At 41.6% G+C, this 25,747-nt stretch overlaps 2 protein-coding genes across 5 annotated transcripts in view; one reads left to right on the top strand and one right to left on the bottom strand.

The window, feature by feature from the left end:
• Positions 1 to 8,726, top strand: part of VIT (vitrin) — a 64,093-nt gene extending 55,367 nt beyond the window's left edge. For both annotated transcript variants that reach the window (XM_059835495.1, XM_059835494.1), the window contains 6 exons: positions 721 to 783; positions 4,214 to 4,361; positions 4,550 to 4,653; positions 5,143 to 5,369; positions 7,420 to 7,933; positions 8,548 to 8,726. In XM_059835495.1, the coding sequence (XP_059691478.1) occupies positions 721 to 783; positions 4,214 to 4,361; positions 4,550 to 4,653; positions 5,143 to 5,369; positions 7,420 to 7,933; positions 8,548 to 8,726 (1,235 nt within the window). The remainder of the gene's footprint in view (positions 1 to 720; positions 784 to 4,213; positions 4,362 to 4,549; positions 4,654 to 5,142; positions 5,370 to 7,419; positions 7,934 to 8,547) is intronic.
• Positions 8,727 to 21,694: 12,968 nt separating this feature from the next.
• STRN (striatin) overlaps positions 21,695 to 25,747 on the bottom strand; it is a 67,737-nt gene continuing 63,684 nt past the window's right edge. For all 3 annotated transcript variants that reach the window (XM_059835887.1, XM_059835888.1, XM_059835889.1), the window contains 3 exons: positions 25,267 to 25,374; positions 23,887 to 23,973; positions 21,695 to 23,802 (listed from right to left, as the gene is read on the bottom strand). In XM_059835887.1, coding sequence (XP_059691870.1) covers positions 23,633 to 23,802; positions 23,887 to 23,973; positions 25,267 to 25,374 — 365 coding nt within the window. In that variant the 3' untranslated portion in view covers positions 21,695 to 23,632. The remainder of the gene's footprint in view (positions 23,803 to 23,886; positions 23,974 to 25,266; positions 25,375 to 25,747) is intronic.

Genomic DNA, 25,747 nt, shown 5'->3' with positions numbered 1-25,747 from the left:
ACATAAACTCATGTTCACAAGGCTGCTACCATCCAAATATCTCAGTTGGGGCCTCAGCTAAAATCCACTAGTGACCCATGAGACTGTTTCCCATGACTTGGCTGTAGCTCTCTACCACCATTTACCCTGTTTCTTTTGTGCTTCCCAAAATAACCCAGTCCTCCGGGAGCACCTGAGGACCTGCGGCTTGCATTGCTTCCCCAGCTGTAACACGGTGGGGTGAGTTGTTGCCCGTGCCTTCCTCTCCAGACAGAAAAGCAACACGCTAAATCTGTCACCCGTCTGCTTCAGACGTTGTGCAGCTCATTGTAAAGCACAGCGAGCCAACGGAGTGGCAGCGCCGGTTCTCTCAGAGGCAAAGTGCTGGGATGTCATCACCCTGCACCACGGCTACCAGCCTCTGCACCTGAGGAGCCCTCTACTTGTGCATGCTGCTCTCAGGCCCTTGCATTGAGGGGACTGACTCGCAAAGGGGAGTCAGAGTTGGTGTTTGAAGAGATTTTGGTGGCACTTCTAGAAAAGCCTCTACTCTTGTGTTATCCTAGAAGCGACGTAGGTGGAAAAAGGTAAGCTCCAAGGATGTGCTCCCCATCCTTATTTCACTCCCACGTCAATCCTCAGGCCAGGGGACACTCTGCAGCCACCCCATTGCCTGCTTCCTTCCAGAGCAAGGGCAGCCACCGAGCACACACCAATGGAGCCTTTCCTTCCTCTCTCTAGGTTTCAGTTCAAAGGAAGAATTGAATCCGAAGCCACTGGAATCCATCTCCCAGGGGAACCCAAGTACGTACTTCAGAATTAATTTCATAATTAAGGGATACCATTTTATTAATTACATGTTGCTAGAATGCATTCAAAATAAACAGCAAAAGGTAAGTTTTCAAGAAAGCCTAAGAAACTCAAGGAATGCATTTTTCCCTTGCAGAGGAACAATGAGCGCTCTCCACTGACCCATCTCATACACATAATTGGTTTTTGCTTCTACAGGGAAGGAAATAACAGCCAAGATTTAGCTTACCTGGGCAGGGAGATGGTGGCTGCTCATGGCTACCTCTTCCCGGGCAGTATCAGCTCCACGTTCCTGGGGCACAGAGCTTCACTCACGGACTTTGATGGTGGAGGACAGCAAACCAATGTGTTGCAGCCAGGGTTAGATGAGCGAGCCCTGCTGACTAGAGCAGACTCCCATGGCTATGCTGAGTGTGGGCCCCCTTCCCACAGCAGTGGGTGGGAGGAAAGGAAACCACCTGAGAAAGGGACCCAGCACTTGCTGCAGCAAGGAGAGAAGGGATGCAGAGGGACCATCGAGGATCCCTTAGTCCGGGGATGGAGATGTAGGGTCCCGTGCTCTGAAAAGGAAATCTTCTACAGCCCTTTATAATTAAAGGCAGATTTGCCCATTAACTCATCTTTAGATGGGGCCCAGAATAGAACGAGAAAGAGAAAGCAAGCTCTGAGCGGAGAGATGGGGTCGTCTGCTGCCTCCTCATGGGAAGCTGCCTTGGAGAGGGGGCTTCACCCTCCCACCGGCACCCGGGTTCTCTCTTGCCCATCCTCCAGCAGCTGAATGCCGTCTCGTGCAGAAACGGCATTCCAAGTTTTTTACATTGACTACTGAACCAAATGTCTATATATTCCCAGGCACTCCTCCTAATACTTAAAAGTACTTTTTTTCCTATCAAAGATGTCAAATAGACCTAGAACTGATACAGAAATAAGGGAAAGAAGAAAAGGGGAAGGATCTGCCCTACAGACCCAATCTCACTGCAGGAAAGTAGAGCTCAGTGTAGCAGAGATGCAGGCAAGCACAGCTGTGTTTCCAGCAGTTGAACTGAGATAAGGCACACCAGAATCAAAACTCTCATCCTGCTGATACTTCTAGGACCATAAAAGCTATAATTCAAATCTTGCCTCCCTGCAACTCAGAAAGCGCACAACTCCTTACAGAGCACCTTTAGCCTGTGCTCTTGCAGAGTCCGACTAATGTCCCAGCACCGAAATACTTCTGTCTGAATCCTCCCCAAAAATATAAGTCTGTATGTAAATGTATGTAGATCTTTGCGTGCCTGGACCCTGCTGGCTCACAAACTCCCCACTTTCCACATATAGACTGCATGGTCTAGCTCCCTTTGAAGGACAGGAAATTCAGGAAAACTTGGCCATTAATTGAGGTATTATTTGTTGTTGGTTCCCGGCCTTGCCTCACGATCTGCTGTGAACGAACAGAGTTCTCAGTCACGCTTCTATAATTCAGCATTATTAAAACTAGAAAAACAGACAGCTATGGCAGAAAAAATTGAAGGTAATGAGATGGGAGGCAGTTGCATAAGCCAGTAAGAACAATTGGCGCTTTGTAGCCTTCGGGCTACCTAATGATTAAAACACACTATTTTGGACAGTCTGATTGGTAGGAGGCATCATCGGAGGGAAATCAAGAGATGGGGATGACCCGGACGCCAGAGGGGGAAAATGTTAATTAGCGCTCTAGTTAAGCCAAATTTTGATCCCACTCCTGGTCGCAGTCCAACCAATGAATGTTTTACCACTAACTTGCAGAGACGTAAAAGCAGGCTGGCAGTGATGAAGACAGCATTCACAGAAGCACGAAGATGAGGGTCATCTGTGTAATTAGAGGGAAGCATTCGTTTGGATGCAAGCATAGCTTTTCTAGAATATTGCTTTCAGCCCAGAGAGGCAACACAACAGCACACTGCTGCTGCTGCACACACAGGTACAAGCTTATAGCTACATACAAAAAGAGCCCTCGCTCAGCTTGAACACACTAAGTGAAATCATCATCCCTAACGTTAGCTCCAGCCCAGAATGAAGCTGCCGAACGATTGTCATTCAGAAGCGCAGAGTTGCCAGGATTGCTGTCAGCAGCTCCTTGAAGAGACCCCACGATGTCCTTTGCCCTGAAGCACATCCCGGGCGCCACACATTTAGGGAATTCAGTGGGTCTTCCCCGCCTTCTGAGCAGCATTAACACAGTATATGAAGAACTGTTCCTGTTACGTCTATTATACCAATTAAGCCCACAAAATCATAACGAAGGAAATCTCTGTAGCCTGGGCTCTACAGGTGGCCAGACCGCAAAATCCAAGGGTCACAGAATCACAGAATGATGGGGGTTGGAAGGGACCTCTGGAGATCATCTAGTCCAACCCCCGCCAGAGCAGGTTCACCTAGAGTAGATTGCACAGGAATGCATCCAGGCGAGCTTTGAATATCTCCAGAGAAGGAAACTCCACAATCTCTCTGGGCAGCTTGTTCCAGTGCTCTACCACCCTCAAAGCAGAGAAGTCCCTCCTCATGTTTAGATGGAACTTCCTATCTCCAAGTCTGTGCCCGTTACCTCTCATCCTGTCACTGGGCACCACTGAAAAAAGACTGGCCCCATCCTCCTGGCACCCACCCCTTCAGTATTTATAAGCATTAATAAGATCCCCCCCTAAGTCTTCTCTTCTCCAGACTAAAAAGACCCCAGTCCCTCAGCCTTTCCTCATAAGAAAGATGTTCCAGTCCCCTAATCGTCTTTGTAGCCCTTTGCTGTACCCTCTCCAGCAGCTCCCTGTCCTTCTTGAACCGGGGAGCCCAGAACTGGACACAGTACTCCAGATGCGGCCTCAGCAGGGCAGGGTAGAGGGGGAGGATAACCTCCCTTGACCTGCTTGCCACACTCTTCTTGATGCACCCCAGGATGCCATTGGCCGCCTTGGCCACAAGGGCACATTGCTGGCTCATGGTCATCCTGTTGTCCACCAGGACTCCCAGGTCCCTTTCCACAGAGCTGCTCTCCAGTCACATCTGGCTTTACAAACTCTCACCACCTCTGGGCTGTGAATAAAGCGGGCCGAGCCCAAGCCGCGGCTCTGAGGGCACAGGACACAAGCCAGCTTGCTCCTGTGTGGCTGACCTCTCCTCCCTAGCCCCAAAATGTGGTGCTCCCAGACTGACCCCTGGGGACAGCTTCTTGCCCTTTTGTCACCCAGCTGGGCTTGGATGTTGTATGGGAGAAAATCATGCCAAGGACCATGTTTACCAATGAGCAGGACAGACTTGAGCCCCCAGCTGTGACTCGTCCTTGTTGAAGGCTTTTCCGTAGAGCTTGTGCAGCAAGTCAAGTCACTTTTTAGGCCTTTGCTCCTCACAAGAGGCACAGCTAACCAGAAAGGACTAAAAATATTTTCCATGTTTCTGTGTCTCTCCTCAGATTGTAAGGTTGATTTGTCCTTCTTGATGGATGGGAGCTGGAGCATCGGTAAACGCCGCTTTCAGCTCCAGAAGCGGTTCCTCGGTAACGTGGCTCAAGCCCTTGGCATCGGCACCACTGGTCCTCTGATGGGCATCATTCAGTACGGGTAAGAGCTTCTCATGCAGCTTCTCCCATTGCTGTGGGGCATGACTGCACATTCTGGCAGCTGTAGATCTGTGGCTGACGTGTCTCCAGCTTGCACTCAGGAGCTGGGTAGCACAGACGGGTCCTACACCTTTTGTATTGTTGCAGGTGGAGCAAAAAAATGACAATTGCTCTCATTTCTTCTTTTAGTGATGACCCTTCCACAGAATTTAACTTAAAAACTTTTGCCAACTCCAAGGACCTAAGAAACGCCATTGAGAAAATCTCACAGAAAGGTGGACTTTCCAATGTTGGTAAGTGATGGGGCTACTTGCATGTCCTCAGCTCGGGGAGGGGTCCAGAGCCTGGGATGTAGCGAGCCCGCACCTCCTCACTGGGTACAGGGGCTGTGACTGAATGGTGCTCAGCGCTAGGGCAGGGCTGGCGAGGGGTACCGCTCCCACCATGACCTGCCCGCATTGGTCCAGGGCACTGCGAGTCTGTCACAAGTGGGCAGGTCCCACTGATGTATCAGGGATCCTTGCTAACCCAGCTTGTCACCCCTAGTCCCCCTGTGGCACAGGGAGGGGGCAGATGAGGTTCAGCACAGGCAGGCTCAGGAAGCACTGGCACCACCAGCAGCGACCTGCCCTCCTGCTCGTACCACCTCAGAAACCACTTTCCCCAGCTCTCAGCAGGGCTCCAACACTTGAATCAGCCCTCTGCCTACCATTTCTGTGAGATATTATCAGACAGAGTGCTTCCAGACCTGTAATTCATCCTCTTCTCCTCTTTTATTCCAGGGAAGGCACTTTCATTTGTTAACAAAAACTTCTTTTCGGATGCTAATGGAAACCGAGGTGGAGCACCCAATGTGGTTGTAGTGATGGTGGATGGGTGGCCAACCGACAAAGTGGAGGAGGCCTCCAGGCTGGCCAGAGAATCAGGGATCAACATTTTCTTTGTCACTATTGAAGCAGCTGCTGAAAGTGAGAAGCAGAATGTTATCGAACCAAACTTTGTGGACAAGGTACTTAACTGGGCTGGCATCTGTCCGGAAGCTTGTCTCTGACTACATTTTCCAAGCTGTTTCATTCAGGGCATTTCCCTTTCCTTCTTACCACTTATGGTTATTTCTTGTCCTGCTTATACTGTCTATATACTATACTTTGTACTACTGTATCCCGTACAAAGAGCCAGGCAGCAATGCTGAAGTCAGAAAGGGGATGAAGTCAGTAAAGTTCTGGTTTGAGGTGCATCATGGAGTAAATGGCTTTTTACTGACTAAACATTGGCACAAACCTGCAGTCGCACCAAGACGAGAGGTTTTCCAAATACGCAGTAGCATGACAAAGCACAATTGCAGCCTGAGCTTTCCACCAGCCTCCTGCTGTGCGTCACCCACTCAGCAAAGGCTGAGGAGCTCTGTCAACTTAATGTCAGTGTTGCATTTACAAACAGGTCCCGTACATGCAAATGTTGGGACTCTCCCAACACAGGCACATCTCAGTTGTTCAGCTATACTGGATAACTCAAACATTTTGCTTCCACTGTTGGTCAGATGCAGGTTATCTTTCTGTTGTTTGTTTCTACTGCTATGGACTTCACGGTAGCTCTTGGAAAAAGAGTAAATCCCTGCCACGTGCAGCAAAAAAAGAGAACGCAAGCTTTAAACAATTTGTATTTGGCACTAACAGTAGCTGCCTGCTCAACAGCGCTTCAGGGCAAGACAGCACCCAGTTATGGCAGGAGGTATCTACCAAGTGCCAGACCAGGCTGGGCTCAGGAAGCAGGGTTGAGTTATCTGTTATTTTCAGAAAACAGATTCCCATCTGAGCCATGTCGCTCTGCCATGAAATAATCTCCCATGAGTTTCAGAGCTGCTCCAGAAAGCTGCGCTGTCTCTGGTCAGCATTTAATTGGATTGTAGTCTCATTTGCATTTAATGTGTTTAAAAGGGCAAAGCTACAGTGAGTCTCTGCAAACCTGCCAGGGATACAGCAGAAGTGGGAGTAGAGGGGGCTCAGAATAGGAAAGTAAAAAGGGAACAGTGACTTGATACTGCTGCATCGTAACACTAAAATAGCAGCAAGACAGTAAGAGCAAACAAGAGCAGGACAATGTGAGGAGTCCAGACTGGTGGGAACTATAACTCCCTTGGAGCTGTTAGGCTTTATGCAAGTCAAGACACAAAGAAAACAGTGCCTTGGTCTTTTAAAACACTCAGACACACACACGAAATTGATAGATAAAGCCTGGCTTAACAAAATCTTCTTAGCCAGAGACCTGAGGCACTAGCATTTAAAAGATGCTAAAGCCAAGGACAGTTTGATCCAGCCTGTCCCCACCACTCCCCACACACACTTGACTTCTCCCACTTCCTCTTCTGTGCCACCCCTACTTCCTACCCACACTCACCTCACTCCCATTAACCTTATAGAAGGCTCCCACAGATCTGCTCCCTACATGTATTCAGTTATAAAAATTAATTATTTTTTTTACTATTTGGCAGACCCAGCACAATGGGGAATCTTTACAGACTTTTTGCATTTTCACCAAAACTGCGTGGGTTTTTTTCTGCTTAGAAGGGTATGAGCCAAGGATAACCCAGCTTCAGCCCCAAGTTTCAGTTCAAGGTAGTAGGGTTTGTCAGCAGGCAAAACTTTCTTTGTTGCCCTGAATGATGGGAACTGAAGTTGCCACCTGGCAAACACATATAATGCCCACTGGAGCCACGCTAACAGCAGCTCCGTGATTTGGCTGCTTTATCTGCAAACAATATAACTTATCTAAAAAAGCTTGAGTGACAAACTTGCTTATTACTTTTCTTTCACTACTATAATATCAGCTCCATCCCACAGCTTTTTTAAAAAAGGCAAGAAAAACGGGCTTGTTACAGAAGCATCTGTGATGTTACATTGACGTCATTTCCCAGGGAAGCAGATGGTGACTGGAGGAGACACCACTTCAGACTGCAGCATTGCTCTTTCCAGAAGCATGTATTTACAATTTAGCTACATAACCCAGCTGAAACAGGCAGACTGACTTTCCATTGCCTTCATCCTTGTGTTGTCTTGCAGGCAGTGTGCAGGACAAATGGTTTCTATTCCATCAATGTGCCCAGCTGGTTCAGCCTACACAAGGTGGTCCAGCCCCTGGTGAAGCGGGTCTGCGACACTGATCGGCTGGTGTGCAGCAAGACATGCCTCAATTCAGCTGACATCGGTTTCGTAATCGACGGCTCCAGCAGCGTCGGCACCAGCAACTTCCGCACAGTTCTCCAGTTTGTAGCCAACATCAGCAAAGAGTTCGAGATTTCGGACACTGACACCCGCATCGGAGCTGTTCAGTATACCTACGAGCAAAGGCTCGAGTTCAGCTTCGACAAGTACAGCACAAAGCAGGATGTGCTGAGTGCTATTAAAAGGATCAGTTACTGGAGTGGTGGGACAAGCACAGGAGCAGCCATCAGCTATGCCTCTGAGCAGCTGTTCAGCAAATCCAAACCCAACAAGAGAAAGATCATGATTCTCATTACAGATGGCAGGTCTTACGATGATGTCAGAGTGCCAGCTATGGCAGCTCACCAAAACGGTAAGCTCTTCTATCATTAGCTGCTCTTCCTACATGCCTCAGCATTTATCCGGGTCACAGAAATGCAGTTTGCTATGATTTGAAGGCACCGGATGGAACTTTAGGAAGGAAGAGTAGCACCTAACCCTGGGGTCTCATCGAGCTCTAAGTAAAACCAGTGTCTATTTAAAATCTGAATGAGTACCTTCCAAAAAATTTCACATAAATGTAGAAAAATGCAGCTATGCATAGGAGATCTCAGGGAATTTCTACTGTCTTAGTAACACATGAAGGCTCCTTTGGCTTTCCAGCCATGATAATCATACATCTTCCAACACAGTTATAAGACATTTGCATTGGAGCAAGAACCAGTTGTTCAGGAACCTGTTGTTCAAACCCAGAACTAGAACTTTATTATCGTTTAAACATTTTTGCTGTTGGCAAAAGGTACTTCCAAAGCACAAACTAGGCCTTTCCTCCAATTTGAAAATGCATTTTTATACAGAGAGAGCGCGCACTGCAACTCACTGCTCACATTTTTGTGGCCTGGCAACTACATTTGCAGTATTGGTCTTAAATAAAATTTAAGCAATGACAGCTTTTATGATCATTCTAAACTCTAGGTTTCGTTCCAGGAATTATAGCTTACTCCATCGGAGTTGCTTGGGCAGCCCAAGATGAACTGGAAGCCATCGCAACGGACCCCGATAAGGAGCATTCCTTCTTCGTGGATGAATTTGACAACCTCTACCGCTTTGTTAATCAGCTCATCCAAAACATTTGCACAGAATTTAATTCCCAGCCACGGAACTGATGGACTCAAGCAAGGCAGAACCCTCAGGCGCCGTGCTGAAGGCACACCAAGTGCCACAGGAGTAATGTCAGCCTTCAGTTCAAGAAATAATGGAGGTGTTTTTCTCTGGCACTTCCCAGTCAGCAAAGTTGATTGCAGCTCTGTCCCTATGCACGATAATGCTCTGTGTAGACCGTTGATTTTTTCTTCTTTTCCTTGCAGGCTTCAGAAACTCTGATTTGGATGGATAGCAAAAGAGGCAGTAAACATGGAGGAAATAACTGGACCTGTTTGAAAAGCTGCTTCCAGCAGAGAAGCTCAGCTTGTCTGATTCCCACCTTTGGGCACACATAAGCTCCTTAAAATGTACCACCTGCTTCCTGAAATGGCTAGGTCCCTTCAGGGAGCAGCCACGCTACTTAGCTGCTGTGGCAGAAGCACCTCTGTGTGGCACTGCCTGCCAGTCAGCACCCAGGTCAGGGCCAAAATACCCGACACATTTTTTCAGGGGGACACGACTCAAATTTGAGTACCTTCTTAAAAGCAGGCACTCTCTCTCTGTACAGCTGTTTTGCCAGCAAGTTAAGCTCCAGCTAGTGTAAACTCAAGCATTGAGATTTATTGAGATTTATCCAAACCCAGAGACTGGAAAGCAAGCGAGAGGAAAGAGTCACACTGTGGGACCCTACAACCGTTTGTCAAACCCCAGTAAAGCCCCAAAGCCACAAAGCAGCCAACATGCAGGAACTAGAATCTAGCCTCCTACAGCACTGCATTAATATTTGATTTTGAGAAATGTCTTGTCCCCTTAGCTCACTTGCTCCGCTCTTGTGCGGGCTCAAGGCCTGCAGGACTGCCGGAGAGATGGCAGGACAGAGGAAACTCTTGGAGAAAATCATGGGTTTAAGTTGCTTGCAATCGGAAAAGCATTTGAGGCCCACTCTATCATTAAACCACAGCTCAGAACAGCGTACAGCAGTCTCTAGTGTGAGGAGAGCTGTTCAAAAGCCATTAACAGGATTTAAGAGGGAATTATCTGAAGTTCTGTACTATACACTGGGAAAAAGCAGCATTTTGAGCATTTACAGACACCCTCTCCCAAATTTGGGACTGACTTCTGTTTTATGGATTGATTTCAAAATGAACCTACTACAGCCCTGAATTATTCAAAACACACGGTTGTTTCTTAAGTGAAGAACTAGCCGTATCACTAGTCAGTAGGAGAGGACTGACAGATTAAGAAGGTCAAAAGAATTGCACTTCAATTAGGAAGCAGCAGTTGCTGGTTGTGTTTCCATCCAGTATAATTTAAGAAAACATGCTCATTAAGCAAAGCTATCGAAGGAAAGGGATGGAGTTTCAGAGCCAATAAAAACGTGCCTGTTCATGCACCTTATGGCAATCAAAGCCTCACTGCGTCAAGCTTGTGGAACTAACAGGAAATGGGAAGAAATTAAAACTCAAATTTCACGTCTTAATCACAAACCAGACTTTTAATACCCTTTATAGTTTTAATAAATAACCATGACCCAGGATGTTTATTAGTCACATAAAAACATTAATTGAAGTAAATTGCCGTAAGGGAGACTCCTTTCTGTCAACAGAAGTAGCGCAATCTTTGAAATCATTATGTTTGGAAATATGACTGAAGTAGCTCAAAAATTACCAATGGAGTAAGCATAACATAAACTAATGAGAAGGGCAGATTCTGCATGATCTCCCCGCTGTGGTAACATAAGCCAGGCTAGAGTCCTCTCAAGAGGTTATCAAAGCCAATGCTGGATTAAAGAGTGGTTTTACGCAGGGAAGGTTCAGATCTTCCTCTTAGAAGAAATACTCAATTCCAGCTTTAACTGAACATCGTCAATACAATAATGCAAGACGCAGGGCACTGCCAGCTTCCAAAAAAAGCAAAACAATGACATAAAATGTATTTGTATCCAGTGTTTTTAACACTAATCTGTGCTGCTGCGCTTCCACAACAATAGCTTCTTGGCTTGAAAAAGTAAAGATTAAGGATAGAGAGTTAGGTAGAAGCAGAGCAACCCCTGATAGCCCCCCATCTGCTCACCCACCTCCCTCACTACCGTTCTGCTGAAATCATCTTTCTCTGACAACAAGGGACATTACATTGGCTGGACAAATCTCAAATGCATAAACTTAATTTACTGGGGACTTCAGTTCGGACACCAGATTTATTGTTGAAAAGCTGTTTGCTTGGGGTTTAATTTAGCTGAGAAAAAAGCCTAAGTCTTAACTTTTAGCTACTCTTAATATTGTGGTTTCATTTTTAATGCAACAGCTTACCACTGCATATTGTTTTCCATACTGGCCGTACTCTTGCAGCACGGAAGACTCGTACTCTGCAGAGGCTCCCCAATGTTTCACTCATGCTCTGCCGAAAGCACAGCACAGACGGCTGAGACATTAGGAACAGTTAGAGCCACGCATGTGCTTTAGGATACGCATTTTAATTTCTTCCGAAAGCTTAAACTTCAAGCAGTGACAGTGCCCTTTCAAACCCTCTTTCACAGGGAAGTTGCACAGGTATCTTCTGTGTCAAGCATTTACAAAGGGCACTTCAGGGTTTTTTGTTGTTTAAATGGTTTATCTTGCAGTTTACAGAAGAACTATGGCACTAGGTTGCCAATGTGCATTTTTGTTAACTTCTCAGGATGGCCTTGAAATTGTTGGATCTCAAAGTTGAAAGTGGTTTAATGTTTAATCTGACACTCATCAAAACTTAGATGTCCTATTCATAAACACTGTAAACTTAAGTGTAAGCCTCAGAACTTGTAAGAATACACCCTTCCATTAACAAATGTGAGTGGATCAGCACAGAACACACTCCTCTTAACCTTTACCTTTCATAGCAATCGAAATACTTGCCATCTACTAAAGTGTCTAAATACTGTTTTATTAAAAAACAAGATAATTTATGTATAAATCTTCATAAAAGTTTGAGGGGGTATACTCCCTCAAAGCAGCAGAACTCCTTCTGTAACATATACAAGCTATTTTCAGCTCATCAATACATGTTGCTATATCTTTTGCAATAAAATTGTCCCAAAGGCATATGCAGTACATGTCATCTTGTATGTGGTTAAAAAACATATGGTCCATGACACTTTAGTTTCTGAAATGCAGCTGTGGCTCTTACTAGATTATGGAAGACCTAGCAAGGTTGGTAAAGCCCCAGGTGTTTCAATGTTGTCCTTTTACATGCTCAGCTGAAAAAAAGCCTAGAAGTGAGCTAGCAGAGGAAGGACCACCAAAATAACTATCAGAGGAATCAGTCATTGAAGCAGAGTCTAACAGCTGAAAGGCGCCAAAATCATACGTGCTTCCCCAAGTCTGCAAGATCACATCTTACTTGGAACCAGACTTCTTTTGGAAGCTGAAAAAAATTAAAACAGTCTCTGCACACCTTCTAGATGCAGGGCCGAATCAAAGAGGATCTAGATAGATGTCCAGATGCTTGATGCTGGGCTGTTTAGTTTCAGATGCCAGACCACTGCGGTGGAACCTGCCGTCTGGCTGATGCATCCAAAAGAAAGGCACCAAACGGGTTGGACTTGGAGGCAGGCAGCCAGCCAGGGCTGGGAGCTGTTTGAACTAGACACTGAATACATAGCCAGGTGGGGGTTGTCTGATCACCCTCTCCCTAGGAAACGAGCATCTTTGTACTCAGGAGTTGGGCTGGTGGCTTATCACTGCTCAGCAATCACAGTGCAGAACACCCACCTGGAAATAAATACTGACATCCATGCTCTGAAAGCCATGGGGGAGCTCTATGAGAGCACCTCTTGCCTTTAACTCCAGCACTAGCTACTCACATTCTGGGTTAACAACATAAGTTCAATGCAAAATTCAATCATCTCTTCAGAGAGAGATAGCACAAACTCCTGTTTCCCAGCAGTGTCTTACCTTGCTAATGCAGAGGTGGGCAACTCAGCACCTCAGCTGTCACTGCCACCCTGCACAGAAGGCATTGCCTGCCGTGTGCACCCTCTTGCTCCTCAGCTGCTGTCGCTTTGCTAGTTCAGCAAGAGGAGGGTTTCCCCATAGCAGCTGCTGAATTTTGCTTTTCTGACAGGTGGGCAGATGAGCTTCCCCTTCATCCTCGTGTTCCTTCCCCCACGGTTCTCCAGCACATGAAGGGAAGCGTTCCAGTAACCAGCTGGGGTTAAGCATCCAGACAGGACCAACCCAATCTAAACGTCCTTCGTGGATTTAACACCCGACCTGTAAACTCCACAGAAAATTATCCACGTTATCTACTTGGCAAGTCAAAGCAAGCAGTAAATATCAGAGATATTACGTAGACACCAAACACTAAGTCAGTCTTCTGTGGTATCTGTACCTTAAATTAATTCATGGTTGAACAAAGTCACTCTCTCTCTCTCTCTCATCATTCTTCTAGATATTTTTCTCTACCCATAAGCAACATTATGGAAACAACTTGATACCTTTTCTTTTCCATTCCCATCTCAGTTGAAGTCCTAGACAGTACCAGCCATCTACATTTGCTAAATCACCTACATATTGAAAACATTGCAAGTGTACATCTATATAGCTGAATGCCTCAAATTCCTCAAAGTAGTCTTTTTCCCTTGTTAAAAACTTAAACTGGGGGGTATCACAGGTTTTAGCACTGCATCAGCTACATCACTCACAATCAGCTGTCAGTCATACTGAATAGCAAGAGAAGCAAGTCTTATTTTCCTTAACACCAGCTTAACCCCTTCTCTGATTTCTAATAAAAACTCTGATAATGGAGTTCAAGAACTCCAACACTCACTCATAAAAATTACTTCTTCTTAAGCACAAAGACAAATGGTAGTTCAAAGTTTCACCATATGGCCAAAGAGAATATGCTCACTTTTCTCACACCCAAATCATTATGGGGACGTCTTGTCCATAGGCAAACCCATAAGGACGTTAGGAAGGCCTCCCATGTGGGAAGTTCACTCCTACATTGTTCGTGAAATCTTCTTTTGCCCTACCTCAGGAATCTTCTACTGACCCTCTCTGGAGGCAGAACACAGGTGAATGCAACCATATTGTCATTTCATAGAGCAATTCCTCTTTTCTTATGAGGAGGGAAGATGAGTAGGACTCAATCAGAAGCTAATTTTGCCTACCATGGAGAGGAGATGAGAACTTCGCTTATCCCACCTACAAGCTTAGAAAAAACAGGATGGACTTACTAACAAGTTGTTCTGCTCAGTTCTGTGTAGGTTCCCATGCCACCCCCTCAACAGTGCCATTCTGAGCATCCTCCCGTAGCAACATGACTACCATCTGTGAAGTGTGGTTTGCTCTCCCTCATCCTCTCCCCAAGGGCAGAACCATGCGCTTGCACTTATTTTTATGTTAAATGAATGTTCTCCCCAGGAAGCGCACCATGTCTCACTGCGATCAAGGCACTGCTGATAGACCAGCTCCTGCACAACAGCACCATACCCACCCTGCATGTCTGCTCACCCCATGCAGACAGTGGCGACTGCGTGCCTAAGTGCACAAAAAGATGTAGGGTGCCAACAGGGCCAAGATGGCAAAGCAGTACAAAACCAAGACACGTGGAGAATAGAAAAACTGAGACACTACTGTGAATAGTAATGCTTTGCACAGTTCAAAAGAAAGAAAGTTCACATGAAGTTACTTCATGCCCCTCCAAACGCATGTCTACTTGTCCTAGTCTGAGTGCACTTCGCCCTCGCCCTCCTAGTACACACATCTTGTGATAGAACGCAAAATTACAAACACAATACAAAATGTTGAAAAATAGTATTTATTAGCACCCAATTTACATAATTATATAGTACAAATGACACTTACTTGCTGCTGTAACATTAAATAAAGCTGCTCTTAAAAACCATTGCTTATTTCTGGAAGTCCATGTGATTTTGCTCAGCACAGAATGCGGGTTCAATATGCAGCTACCCCACTTCACTACTGTCATACCAATACAAATGCCTGCATGGTTACCTCAATGTGGTCTCATTTTAAACAGCACACTAACACAAGCAGATCTATGTAATTTTAATGACAAAGTATTTACTTGACTTCTTCAGGCAAGTGAATGTAGTTTTAAATACAACCTATCCAAGAAATTTCACAAAATAGGAATTGCAGTGAAAAGGAGAAAATTCAGGGCAGCAACTGAGAAGCTCAAAAATATACTGGTGTATTTCAAAATAATCTCCCTCTGAATTTTATATCTTTGCCATTTTAGATATTTATCCAGGATTTTAAAATATTGAATTTTAGTAAGAAGTTTAATATTAAGTGTTTGAAGAAGCATTTTCATTTAAAGCAAAAATTTATACTTTTTATTATAAACGCTTATCAAATCTTTGGAGAATAAATCACTTTTTCACTTTTCTCATGTCCCGTGATTAAGAAGCCTTTCTGAAATCACAAAATACATAAAATTGATGGATCCTTTCTCCCAAGAAAACTATTTCCTTCACAAGTCAGAAAACAGAATTTCTCACTTAAATTAACGTTCACTTTTGTATGACAGTAGCATTTAAATAAGGTAATTTGGTGGTACTGAAATTCTGACACAGCCTTGTACTGAGCCATACACAAACTGACAAGCAGACTATTATTCAACAAGTAGGTATTTCTCATTTGGATCCACCACTTCGTAAGACACTTGAAGCCCAACATTGTTTCGAAGTAGTCATTCAAAACTGGCATGCAAAATCATAACCTCAGTATAATTCTGAAGGGGAGTCTTAATTTCCTTTAGCTGTTTATGTACCAGTCACAGTAGCTTTTTCATATCAACTCTCTGTCATAGAAGTGACCCAAAACAGATGAGGAGCAACTGCAATTACTAACATTTAAGTGGTTATCACCTGTGGTATCTTCTCTGAACAAGAACTGTCAGGTAACTCTAAGTTCAACAATTATTCTTGTAGAGAGGAAAAAAGTGTTTTGATATAAACAACAAAAAAAAAAATCCAAACTACTGTCCATAAGGCAAAGATTTTTTCCTGGATTTTTTTTTTTTAAACCTGACAGTTTCTTTTAAAAGAAACCAATTGAAGATATTTATATGAAATACAATGCAGGTAGTTGATATGCTGACAAATGTCAACAGAAAATCTTACAGCAACAATAGTCTTCTCATCATAGATTTTCTTCTACAACTTTTTTCAGATGCATGATTCAAGGAACACATAGCACAAGACCGCTTTTCAGTCTGCTTGGGCTATAAAGGTACAAGAAATTATTAGCTAATATGCTCAGTTTGCATTTCCAGAAAAAGTGCTAACACATATGAGACCGTTTATGCAGGTTTATAAATGTCCAACTGCAAGGAAACAATTCTATGAGCCATACATCTGAAAACAAGCTACATTCAAAAAGCACTATCTTGATGACAGGAAGAATAAAAAAATAAATTCTTAATGGAAAAATATTAGCTTGAAGTCCATCGTTTATCCCTTATACAATGTTTTTGGCTGCTTTTAGTAAGTAATCCAAAAATAATGAAAATATTTGGCTTGGCAACAAGTTATCCCTTCCCTCAGAATAGTACAGGTCCAGCTGCATAAATCTTTTTTCAACATCCCAGTCTAATACTCTGGTGTGAGGACCAAGGGTTTCTTGAAATAGCAAGGAAGTAGTTTTGGGAGCCTGCAATTCAAACTGAGGGAATGCAAGTAGACCAGGCTTGAGGACTGTGTCAGCACAAGGCTTTGAGCAGCTTAAAAAACACACATGCGGGCATGGTTTAAACATGAGTGTGATCTCCCAGGATCACAGCATGGCTTGGCAGCACAAGCAGGGCAAAACTAGTTTAACACACAATACCACAACCCAGACTCTGTCAGGAAGAAAGTTGGGCTAAAAAGCATATGTTATTATTAAATGCCTTTTTAGCTCAGCCACAGTTTGGATTTTGTTATCCAGCAACAAATCTCTCCTGACAATGAACCAGCTGAGACCCACAAATTGTACTATTCAACTGGATTTACATCTTTCATACTGGAATTCAGATTCTCAAAAACATCTTAAATGATACAGCATTTCATAAGTTTTCACAACAGACTATAGAGCAGCAAAATTAAGTCAGCAAGTGGGGTAAGAGATAACTCAGTAGAATTAAATGATCTGGGAATAAGGAGGTACAAATCAGCCTTTTGGTGGTGGGAGGGGTAGGGCTGAAGCTGAAACTCCACCACCCTACAAAAAACACGCTAAGAGAAAAATCAGTATTTCTTCATGAAATATACCCTGCAATGAGAGTATACTGCAGATGGGATTTTAAGATTCTAAGAAAATATAGCCTAAAGGAGGATTTAAGTGGAAGATAAAAAGCAGGTATCAGAAGGATAGATAATCTGCACAACAGGTATGTTCATTAGCACAGGCAGAGACATCATTTTAAAGGTCTTACTTCCCACCATCCTCCCTCCTGGGATTAGTCTCACTAGCTGAACAAGAGCACTTGCTTGAGCAAGGACTATTTACACAAAGGTCATCCTAAGTCCCCCACCACTCCCCAGGTGTTTGTTCATTTGCTGTGTTGTAGGTAATGCTATCTTTTACAATATGGGTTATTTCTTGTAAAACACCCCCTATATAACTGGATGGATTGTCACTGTGGTTTTCATCAGTTTCTCTGCTGCTCAGTAGAAACACTGCGGAGGTTTTCACTAGCAGTTTACAGGCCATTTGTTTCAGTAACAGTGTTCGCTTAAAGACACTGATGATGAAAGAGTCAAGACTGCTCACCTATTGTACCCCTCTTCAACCAAATGCATTATCAGATTTAGATAATTCACATCCTTATGCAAAAAGGGAGCTTCCTGAAACATCCGAGTAGTTTTTTCAGTGAAATCTTTGCTTTCTCTCTGTTGCTTAATACTAACAGCTATGCTGAGCATCCCTACAATGCTCACCAACAGCAGATGCCCAAGAAAACTCAAATTAACGTGTCAAAGATGGCAACATCTTATACAAACCAATTTACCATCTGTAAATAATTTACTATCATATTCTGATTTCTTCATTCTTAACAGTGTAGTCCAAAACAATTTCTGCTAAACAGTCATGAATTTCAGAATGTTTTTAAATGCTATATTATAAGCAGCGTCATGTTTTCACAGTTATTTCCATGAATCTTATCAGCTGAATTAGAAAGCTGAAAGACATACATGCTAGGTGAGTCACCAATTACCTGGAACCACCGGTCCCATTCACATCTCAGTTGTATGAGAAAGTACTGAAGGAGTATTTTTTACAGAATGGGATATTTAATGTGAAGTGAGTCATACAGATGACTATGCAATATATATTAAATATGTAGATTATGACTGAAGGAAGAGAAGAAAAATGAGAAACAAGCCTAAAATTCTACTCTGCTTCCCAAATTTTGTGGCTTTGGTTTAACACTAATGGACAGCATGAGACAAAGTCTTCGTCCTCCAATTTTGTTTTGTAAATAAATGTTTATCATCTGGAAGAAAAAGAGTAGTCCCACTACAGAGTCTGAGGAACTTATCTTTGCATAACTGGGTCCCCAACATGAAGACTATGTTAAATTCTAAGAATAGAAATTACTCTTCTGTTAAGTAATAAACTGTTACAAATCTCCTGCCATCTCCTCATCTAAAGTGACATAGTTTTGAAATTTGAACAATCTCCGCCTTTTACTATGCCACAAGAGTGCATAATTTGTAATCTGGATATATACTAGATTTTATCCTTCGTATAACCTGCAGCCAATGCACGAATGAATAAATCTGAAGAATCATTACAGGAAAGCCTCATAAACTTGCTACTCTAACCTTTTAACGTTTTCCTTTGTGATACCATTGGGCTAAACTCCACACTGCTCCACAGCCCAATTGTCCTGAGGTGACACCAGTCACATGGAAGGCACATTGGTTCTGGCCGTTTAAACCTACTATCTATCCCCTAGAGAGTTCAACAAATGGTCTCCCTGCTTCCCTCGCTGTTCAGCACACAATCCAAATGACCGCTACCTACAGATCTTCAAAGCAAAAATAGAAATAATCTCATTTGCAGATACTCCCACGCTGCACAAATAACTCATGTTAGACTGCAAACCTGATGTTTCAGCAAACAGGACTCCAAGAACACTGCTGTAGTCTCTTGCTGTACAGGCACAGGGACAACCACAATGGCTGTATTTTCTTCCTTAACTCAACCCATGTTACTAAGTTTTACTAGGTTTACTAAATATTTCACACAGGTGTCAAGTAGGTTCCCTAGGACAGTCTGCAAAGACACTGCCAAACCACAGCCTACAAACACTTCCAAATACAAATCTTGAAAGGCATTAAAAAAAACCCAGAATTTGCTTATCTGATGGTTATGCCCGCTTTTTAATTTTTGGTTTCCTTTAGGATGAACTAACACTTCTGCCAATCAAACACTGCTCAAATGACACATCAGTTTATGGAAATTGCTGCTCCCCGAAATTACATTGTTAAAACATGAGGAAGGAAGTGGGGAAAGGGGACACATCTGTCATCAAACAGGTGTACTGAAAAAGGTGGTTTACTGAAAAAGGTGGTTTACTGAAAAAGGTGGTTTACTGAAAAAGGTGGTTTACTGAAAAAGGTGGTTTACTGAAAAAGGTGGTTTACTGAAAAAGGTGGTTTACTGAAAAAGGTGGTTTACTGAAAAAGGTGGTTTACTGAAAAAGGTGGTTTACTGAAAAAGGTGGTTTACTGAAAAAGGTGGTTTACTGAAAAAGGTGGTTTACTGAAAAAGGTGGTTTACTGAAAAAGGTGGTATAACTAAGTCCTTTATCACTTAAACACTTATTCAAAAGGACAAGTTTCTGATTACTTTAAATTCACCACTGCAAAATGGTGGCGTATGACCTAATCACAAAGCTGTACGGTGAACATCACACACTTACTCAAACACATTACACCTGGGACTGCTTTAACATAACATTATTTGAAATCATACAGCCTAAAAAATAACCTACAGTATGTGGCATATAGTTGTACAGGCTTCTTGCTGAAGAACATATTTTATAAAAATAAAGATGAATGCGATCCCAAAATATTCATGGGGTGATTTTCTTACAAGTAATAATATCTTTTACTTGGTATGTCAGAAGTTTTCTCTTTGAGGCACAAAAATAAATGCAGACGCTAGGATTTTGTAAGAGTGAAGAAAATGTTTTCCATGATATAATTATATCTAGAGCTTCTTCCAGGCTACTCCAAATCATTTTGTGCAAGCGTTTTGGTAACTGAATCAAATATGTGAAAGCAAACAGCACAGTGAAGTAAATTAGAAATAAAAATGAGAGTATTTAAAACTAACAGACCAATTTTCAACATACAGAAGGGACTGAAAATTCTCCCATTAAATTAGTTAATAAAACAAAAATCAGGAGCACAGGCTAACATACACAAAAAGTTATATGAGTTAACCATTAAAAAAATGTACCATGTAAATTAGGTATGGGAAGAATAGTAATGGTAAAATGCCATATACCGATGTTGCACAAAAATGCTTTTTTGCAAGAATATGCCTTAGGTCCAGTTGTGTTTACGTCTTCAATAGATGTATGTACCACATTAATGAATGTTACCAATTACATTGAACCAGGAAGAACTGCACATAAAAGGGAAAAAACAGAAACAATTTCGTGCCCTCAGAGATCAGACGTTCAAAGCTTATAAAACCCAGGTTAATCATGAAACAGGAATTAAGTATCTAGCTACAAAAGAATCATAACAACATACTGAAAGTGAAGAAGAAACTTGAGAAGCAGCAATGCTCAAAGTTATTTAAAACAGTTGTCAGAAAAAAAGAAATACAATTTGGGTTTGTGAGACACTAGCCAGAAGACCAAAAGTTTGGTCTTGCTACACAAAAGAATCATGTTACAGAGGAAAACAAACAAATAAACACACACCACACTTAACAGATGACCTTCAGACTAAGTCCAAGAAATCATGCATGTGGAATGGTGGTGTGGGCACCAAGATATGGAGAACTGAGGTAAAAAGCTGAAAACAAGAAAAAGTTGTGTAAAAAGAGCAGACTGAAAAATAGCTTCAAGAAAGTGGAAAGAAATAGAAATATACAGCTAGAACCAGTGCATGCATGCAGGTTCCAAATTACAAAGACAATGAGGAATAAAATGGCACAAAACATGGCTTGGAATACTGGCATGAAGTTACAAAAAAAGAACTACTAAACATCATGTAAATCCTCCTGTCAGTGAGAGACAATCATTGAAATAATCTTCCAAAGGAAGTCTAATTGTTTAGAACAGATATAAAACCTCACTGGCCAAGACAATATTAAATGCACAAGTCTACAACCCTGCTTTAGCAAGCAGATGGACTAGATAACCTAAACAATTTTTTCATCCCTAACTCCTATGATGATGTTCAGAAGATCTGACAGGCTCATGCACAATACCCTGCAGTCCTACAAGTATGTGAGCAAGTACAGGAAAAAGACATTGACATCAGTTATGAAGACAGCACAAAAATATATATACTCCACAACCTCTTTGTAAGGCTACATTTGTTTTGTTTTTTTAAAGGCACCTCATCCTCTAGCTATTGCCAGCTTTTAAAAAAATCACTTTTCAGTTTGAGCAAGAGCTCAATAGTGAGAAGGAAACATCTTTCAATTCACATTTGAACAGCCACTTCTTACATTCAAATTGTAATCAGAATGACAGTCTTTAAAAACAAGCATGCTGGCCTATTAGTTTTATGTACAGCAATTTAAACAACTGTAACTACATATTGTATTGTGAAAGCAAAAACACAACATTCATTTCATACTCACACCATTATCCTTTGTATACACAAACTGAAGAGAACTCTTAATACTAAAACATTAAAATGCACCCATGGAGTCTTCCCTTACTAGACACATTTAATACATGTTTACAATATATATACACATATATAATATACATAACTTTTAGAATTTTTTCAAATAAATCTTTGTAATTTCCTCTTCAAAAAGAAATAAAATAATGACACTGAAAGAATGAGTCAAGTACACAGAACTCTCACAAAGTTGAATGCTCAGTTTTGCAGCCAAGTTTCCCCCTTTCCATCACAGACAAAACACTTATAAAAACTAAATAATCTGAATTACTATTGTAGTCATCTGTTTCATGGTAAAGGTTCTAATCTTATCTATGGAAATACATTGCATATCAATATCATGAAGTGACGTATCTGAATATTTTGAGCAATAAAAGGTATTCCAGGATATTTTAGCAGTAAATATAATGTGTTGCAGGCTCAAACAGCACAGGTCAACCTCTTATTCTAAATAATATAGTTGATTTAAACTCTGAGATCAGCTTCAAATGTGGTCCCATCCCCAAATGCCACTCTGAAAACAACACAGTCCAACCCTATGTTGATATCTTTCAATGATTCCTTTTTATAAAAGTGTCAGTTTAAAGGTAAAGATTTATTTATCAGTTTCCAGTCTTAACCTCAGGCTGCTATGTGGAAGAGTTGCATTGGGTTCTTTCCTATTCACATCAGCACCAGAACTCATCTCCAGCAGAAGTTCATCCTTCCATTCCCATTAGAGGTAAACACCAACTTCAGGCTTATGACCAGTAATAACCCTGATGATGATGCATAATAGAAAAGAATCCACTCACCTTCCTTTAAGAAGGGATAAAAAGACTAAAACATTGAATTAAAAGTTATTTGTCATTCAAATCAACAGAGAAGCTCTGAATAGATAAACAAAGCACATCTGTTGAGTAATTACAGGAAGCACTCATTCTTCAGGTAACCTAATCAATGACACGATATGCCCAGTGAAGCAGAGAAGTTTAAAAGTTCCACAAATGGTGAAGTTGGGAAATACCTCTAGAAGTAGCAGAATCTCTGAAACTGATGGAACTTTGTATAGTTCCCACCTATTGCACTAGTAGGACTCATACAAAACATCAGGTATAGGTTTAATCTTCAAAAGAAGTATTTCACTGTTATCCTTAATGCCCAGAATGATACCCTTTTTAGCAGGAACAGAAAGAGGAGATGAATGTTTGATAGTTAAATTGTAGGACAGCTTCTTTGGAAAGCTTTGTGATAATTTCTTGTGCCAGACTGCCAAGAATAAACAGCATTATAAATCTGAATAAGTTAAATCTGCTACTGCAGTATATACAGACTGCTTCAGTCTGTTGTTAATTGAGACTAGACTAAAGGCTCAGCTTCTAGCCACATGCTAATACAGTCTTTAAAAAAATTTATATAATTTTTTTGCAAACTAAATATTTACTGTTTAACATGGAAGATGTAACAAAAACTTTACTGCATTTTAATTTATGTTAGTAATTTTCTTTCCTTTAACAGCATTTATCTTAGGCTAGCAGCCAGGTGGCTGAAATTAACGATCTGCTACTGCTCTCTGAACAAGATCTACTTTATTAATACCAAAGGGATGACAAAGTGCCTCTCACATGACACAGTAATGAGCATGTGAACTGACACATTTTCCAGGTGATTTAATTTTAAGTACATTAAGATTCCTCAATAAGAAGTATCCTAGGAAGTTTCCCTCTTTTCCTACTCCCTGATGCAATTAGACCCCTGCTTTCCAGTACTCCATTTTATTAACAGAGAATACATAGACCTAGTTTCACCCAAGGCCTGCCTGGACGAAAATTCACACCCTCTGAAATAAAAGCATTTCTTTTGTTTTTTAACTATTTGAAACTGAGAGTTTCCAAGCTCTCAGCACCAGCTGAGCTCACAGAAACCAGAACGAACGTCAATTTAGAAAACAGCACCCTGCAAAACTAAACACTTACAAACATTCTCTGAATTATAGGGCAGGATAAGACGACTCACGCCCTCCTCTTCTCTTTTGTGCAGCTGGTTAAATATATACAAAGCTAGAGTTGAAAGGGAAACACTCTGTCATACAAACACTTTAGCCAGGGCATCTGCTCCTGCACTGGCAATATAACATTTGGAGGGGTGAAATGCCACATCATGAATGGACTCATCAAATTTTTTGCGATGAGCAGTAAATTCTTGGATGCAGGTCTTGCTTTCAAGATTCCACAAGCGAATCGAACAGTCATGACCTAAAGAAAGGGGAAACAGTTTTCTTTATAATTCTCACATCTGTCACCACTATGAGAAAGAAAATTAATTCTGAATGTACTTACTGCCGGACATCAAATACAAGCCATTAGGATCCACAGCTAAACTTGTAACTGCATCTAAGTGAGCTACCATGGAGTGGATCAGTTTTCCTTTGAAAGAAAAGATTTATTTAGGTTATCTTTTGCAATTCACTTTGTTATCTGTATTCACTGCTTAAACCCTACCACAGCTTATATTATAAATACAAGGTCTCGTCCCACAATTGAATTATTGAAATTATGCAAGAAGTCATTCTTTTAATGTTTACAGTCTCAGGAGAGCCACAGTACCAATATCACCAACTTTGTTAAGACCTTTGTTTTACGTGCGCAAAACCACCATGAACTGTGCATTTTAAATATCTGCCCCTTAAGAGAATTTGGGAGTAAGATCTTGACTGGGAAGGAGGACAGGGGCTGAGTATACTAATAAGCAATGAATATAAACTGCATAAGAATAGCAGATAATTTTAGTCAACTCAGAGAACTAATGTTCTATTACAGCTTATTATAATTACAGTAATGATTTCATGTCAAAAATCAGAAATCATGGGTCAAATGTGGGGTTGTGGGTTTTTTGTTGCAGAAGATAAAAAAAAAAAAAACAGTGGCTGTGTCCTCTACTATTTATTACAGAACTACATCAACAAATCAGCTATTTTCAGCTTTTTCCTCAGCTTCCACTGGGTCCTTTCACCTCTTCTTATTTAACATAAATCTGGGGAGTAGCAAACTTAAAATCAAGAAGAATATTGAAAGATCTCAATTTAACTTTTAAGACAGTGTGACCTGGAAGCAGAGAAGTCACAAACTGAAGATTATCAAGATTCACAGTCAGAATACCAGATTAATACTACCATTCCTATCAAAAAGTCCTTTAAAACCTACGAGATTTATAATTACACATTTCAGCGTGACTCTCACTACAAATTCGAAAAAGTATTATAAGCTGTCCAGCTGTTTCTGCAAAAGTGAGAGATTTGGAGAAATACAGTGGATCAAATTGAGAATGATGCCTACAAGGGAACTTCTACCTCCAAACCATCAGGCAGAGGTCTTGGAAGCACTAAAGGAGTGCCAGAGCTTCCTGCCCTCAGATCAAAATAACACAGACAACACAATAGCAGAAACATGAACATAAGCACATGAACATTTTTAAAAAGCTTTCTTTTATGTTAAATATTTATAACCCCCATACATAAGGCATTTTAAAAGAACAGACAGAGAATGATGCAGGTTTCTTATCACTGTGCCAATACAGTTTTAACTGGGCTGGCAATCTTTGGGGTCTACTAGTGATGAGAGATTTCTATTTCAGAGAACATACAATTCTTACGGTCCTTCAGCATTTATGTTTTATGTTATACAACCACTATGACTAGGACCTGCTGAAAATATGCATACCTGTATTGTTGTCATAGAATTTTATGTGTCTGTCTTCATGAGCAGTGATACTAATTGGAAGAGTAGGATGGCTGATGACTCTGTTTATCTGACAGGAGGAACTGACTGCTAAGAAAAAACCCACACATATCAATACATGTAAATTGTTAAGTTCTTTGAAAGATTGCTACTAAGAAGTAAACATCCAGTCAATCTTATCTGAAAAATAATTCTTACCTTTATATAATGGAAACTCTCAACTAGCACCTTATGTAATGTGGTTTACTCTAAAATACTTTCCAAATTACACACACACACAGAGGCATACATAAACCATATGTATGAGTGTAAATACAAACAAATGAAGCTTAGCTTTTGGCCACGGTTTTAGAAGGGCACATCAGGCAAGGATGTGAAGCCAAAAACTGAGTGAAAATACCTTTTTTTGCACTTCCCCACCTCCCCGTTCCTCCTCTGGTCAAGCCAAACTTTCTTCATAACA

Source organism: Gavia stellata, chromosome 2 (assembly GCF_030936135.1).
Source record: "Gavia stellata isolate bGavSte3 chromosome 2, bGavSte3.hap2, whole genome shotgun sequence".
Lineage (NCBI taxonomy): Eukaryota > Metazoa > Chordata > Aves > Gaviiformes > Gaviidae > Gavia > Gavia stellata.
This window is presented reverse-complemented; position numbering and strand designations above follow the sequence as displayed.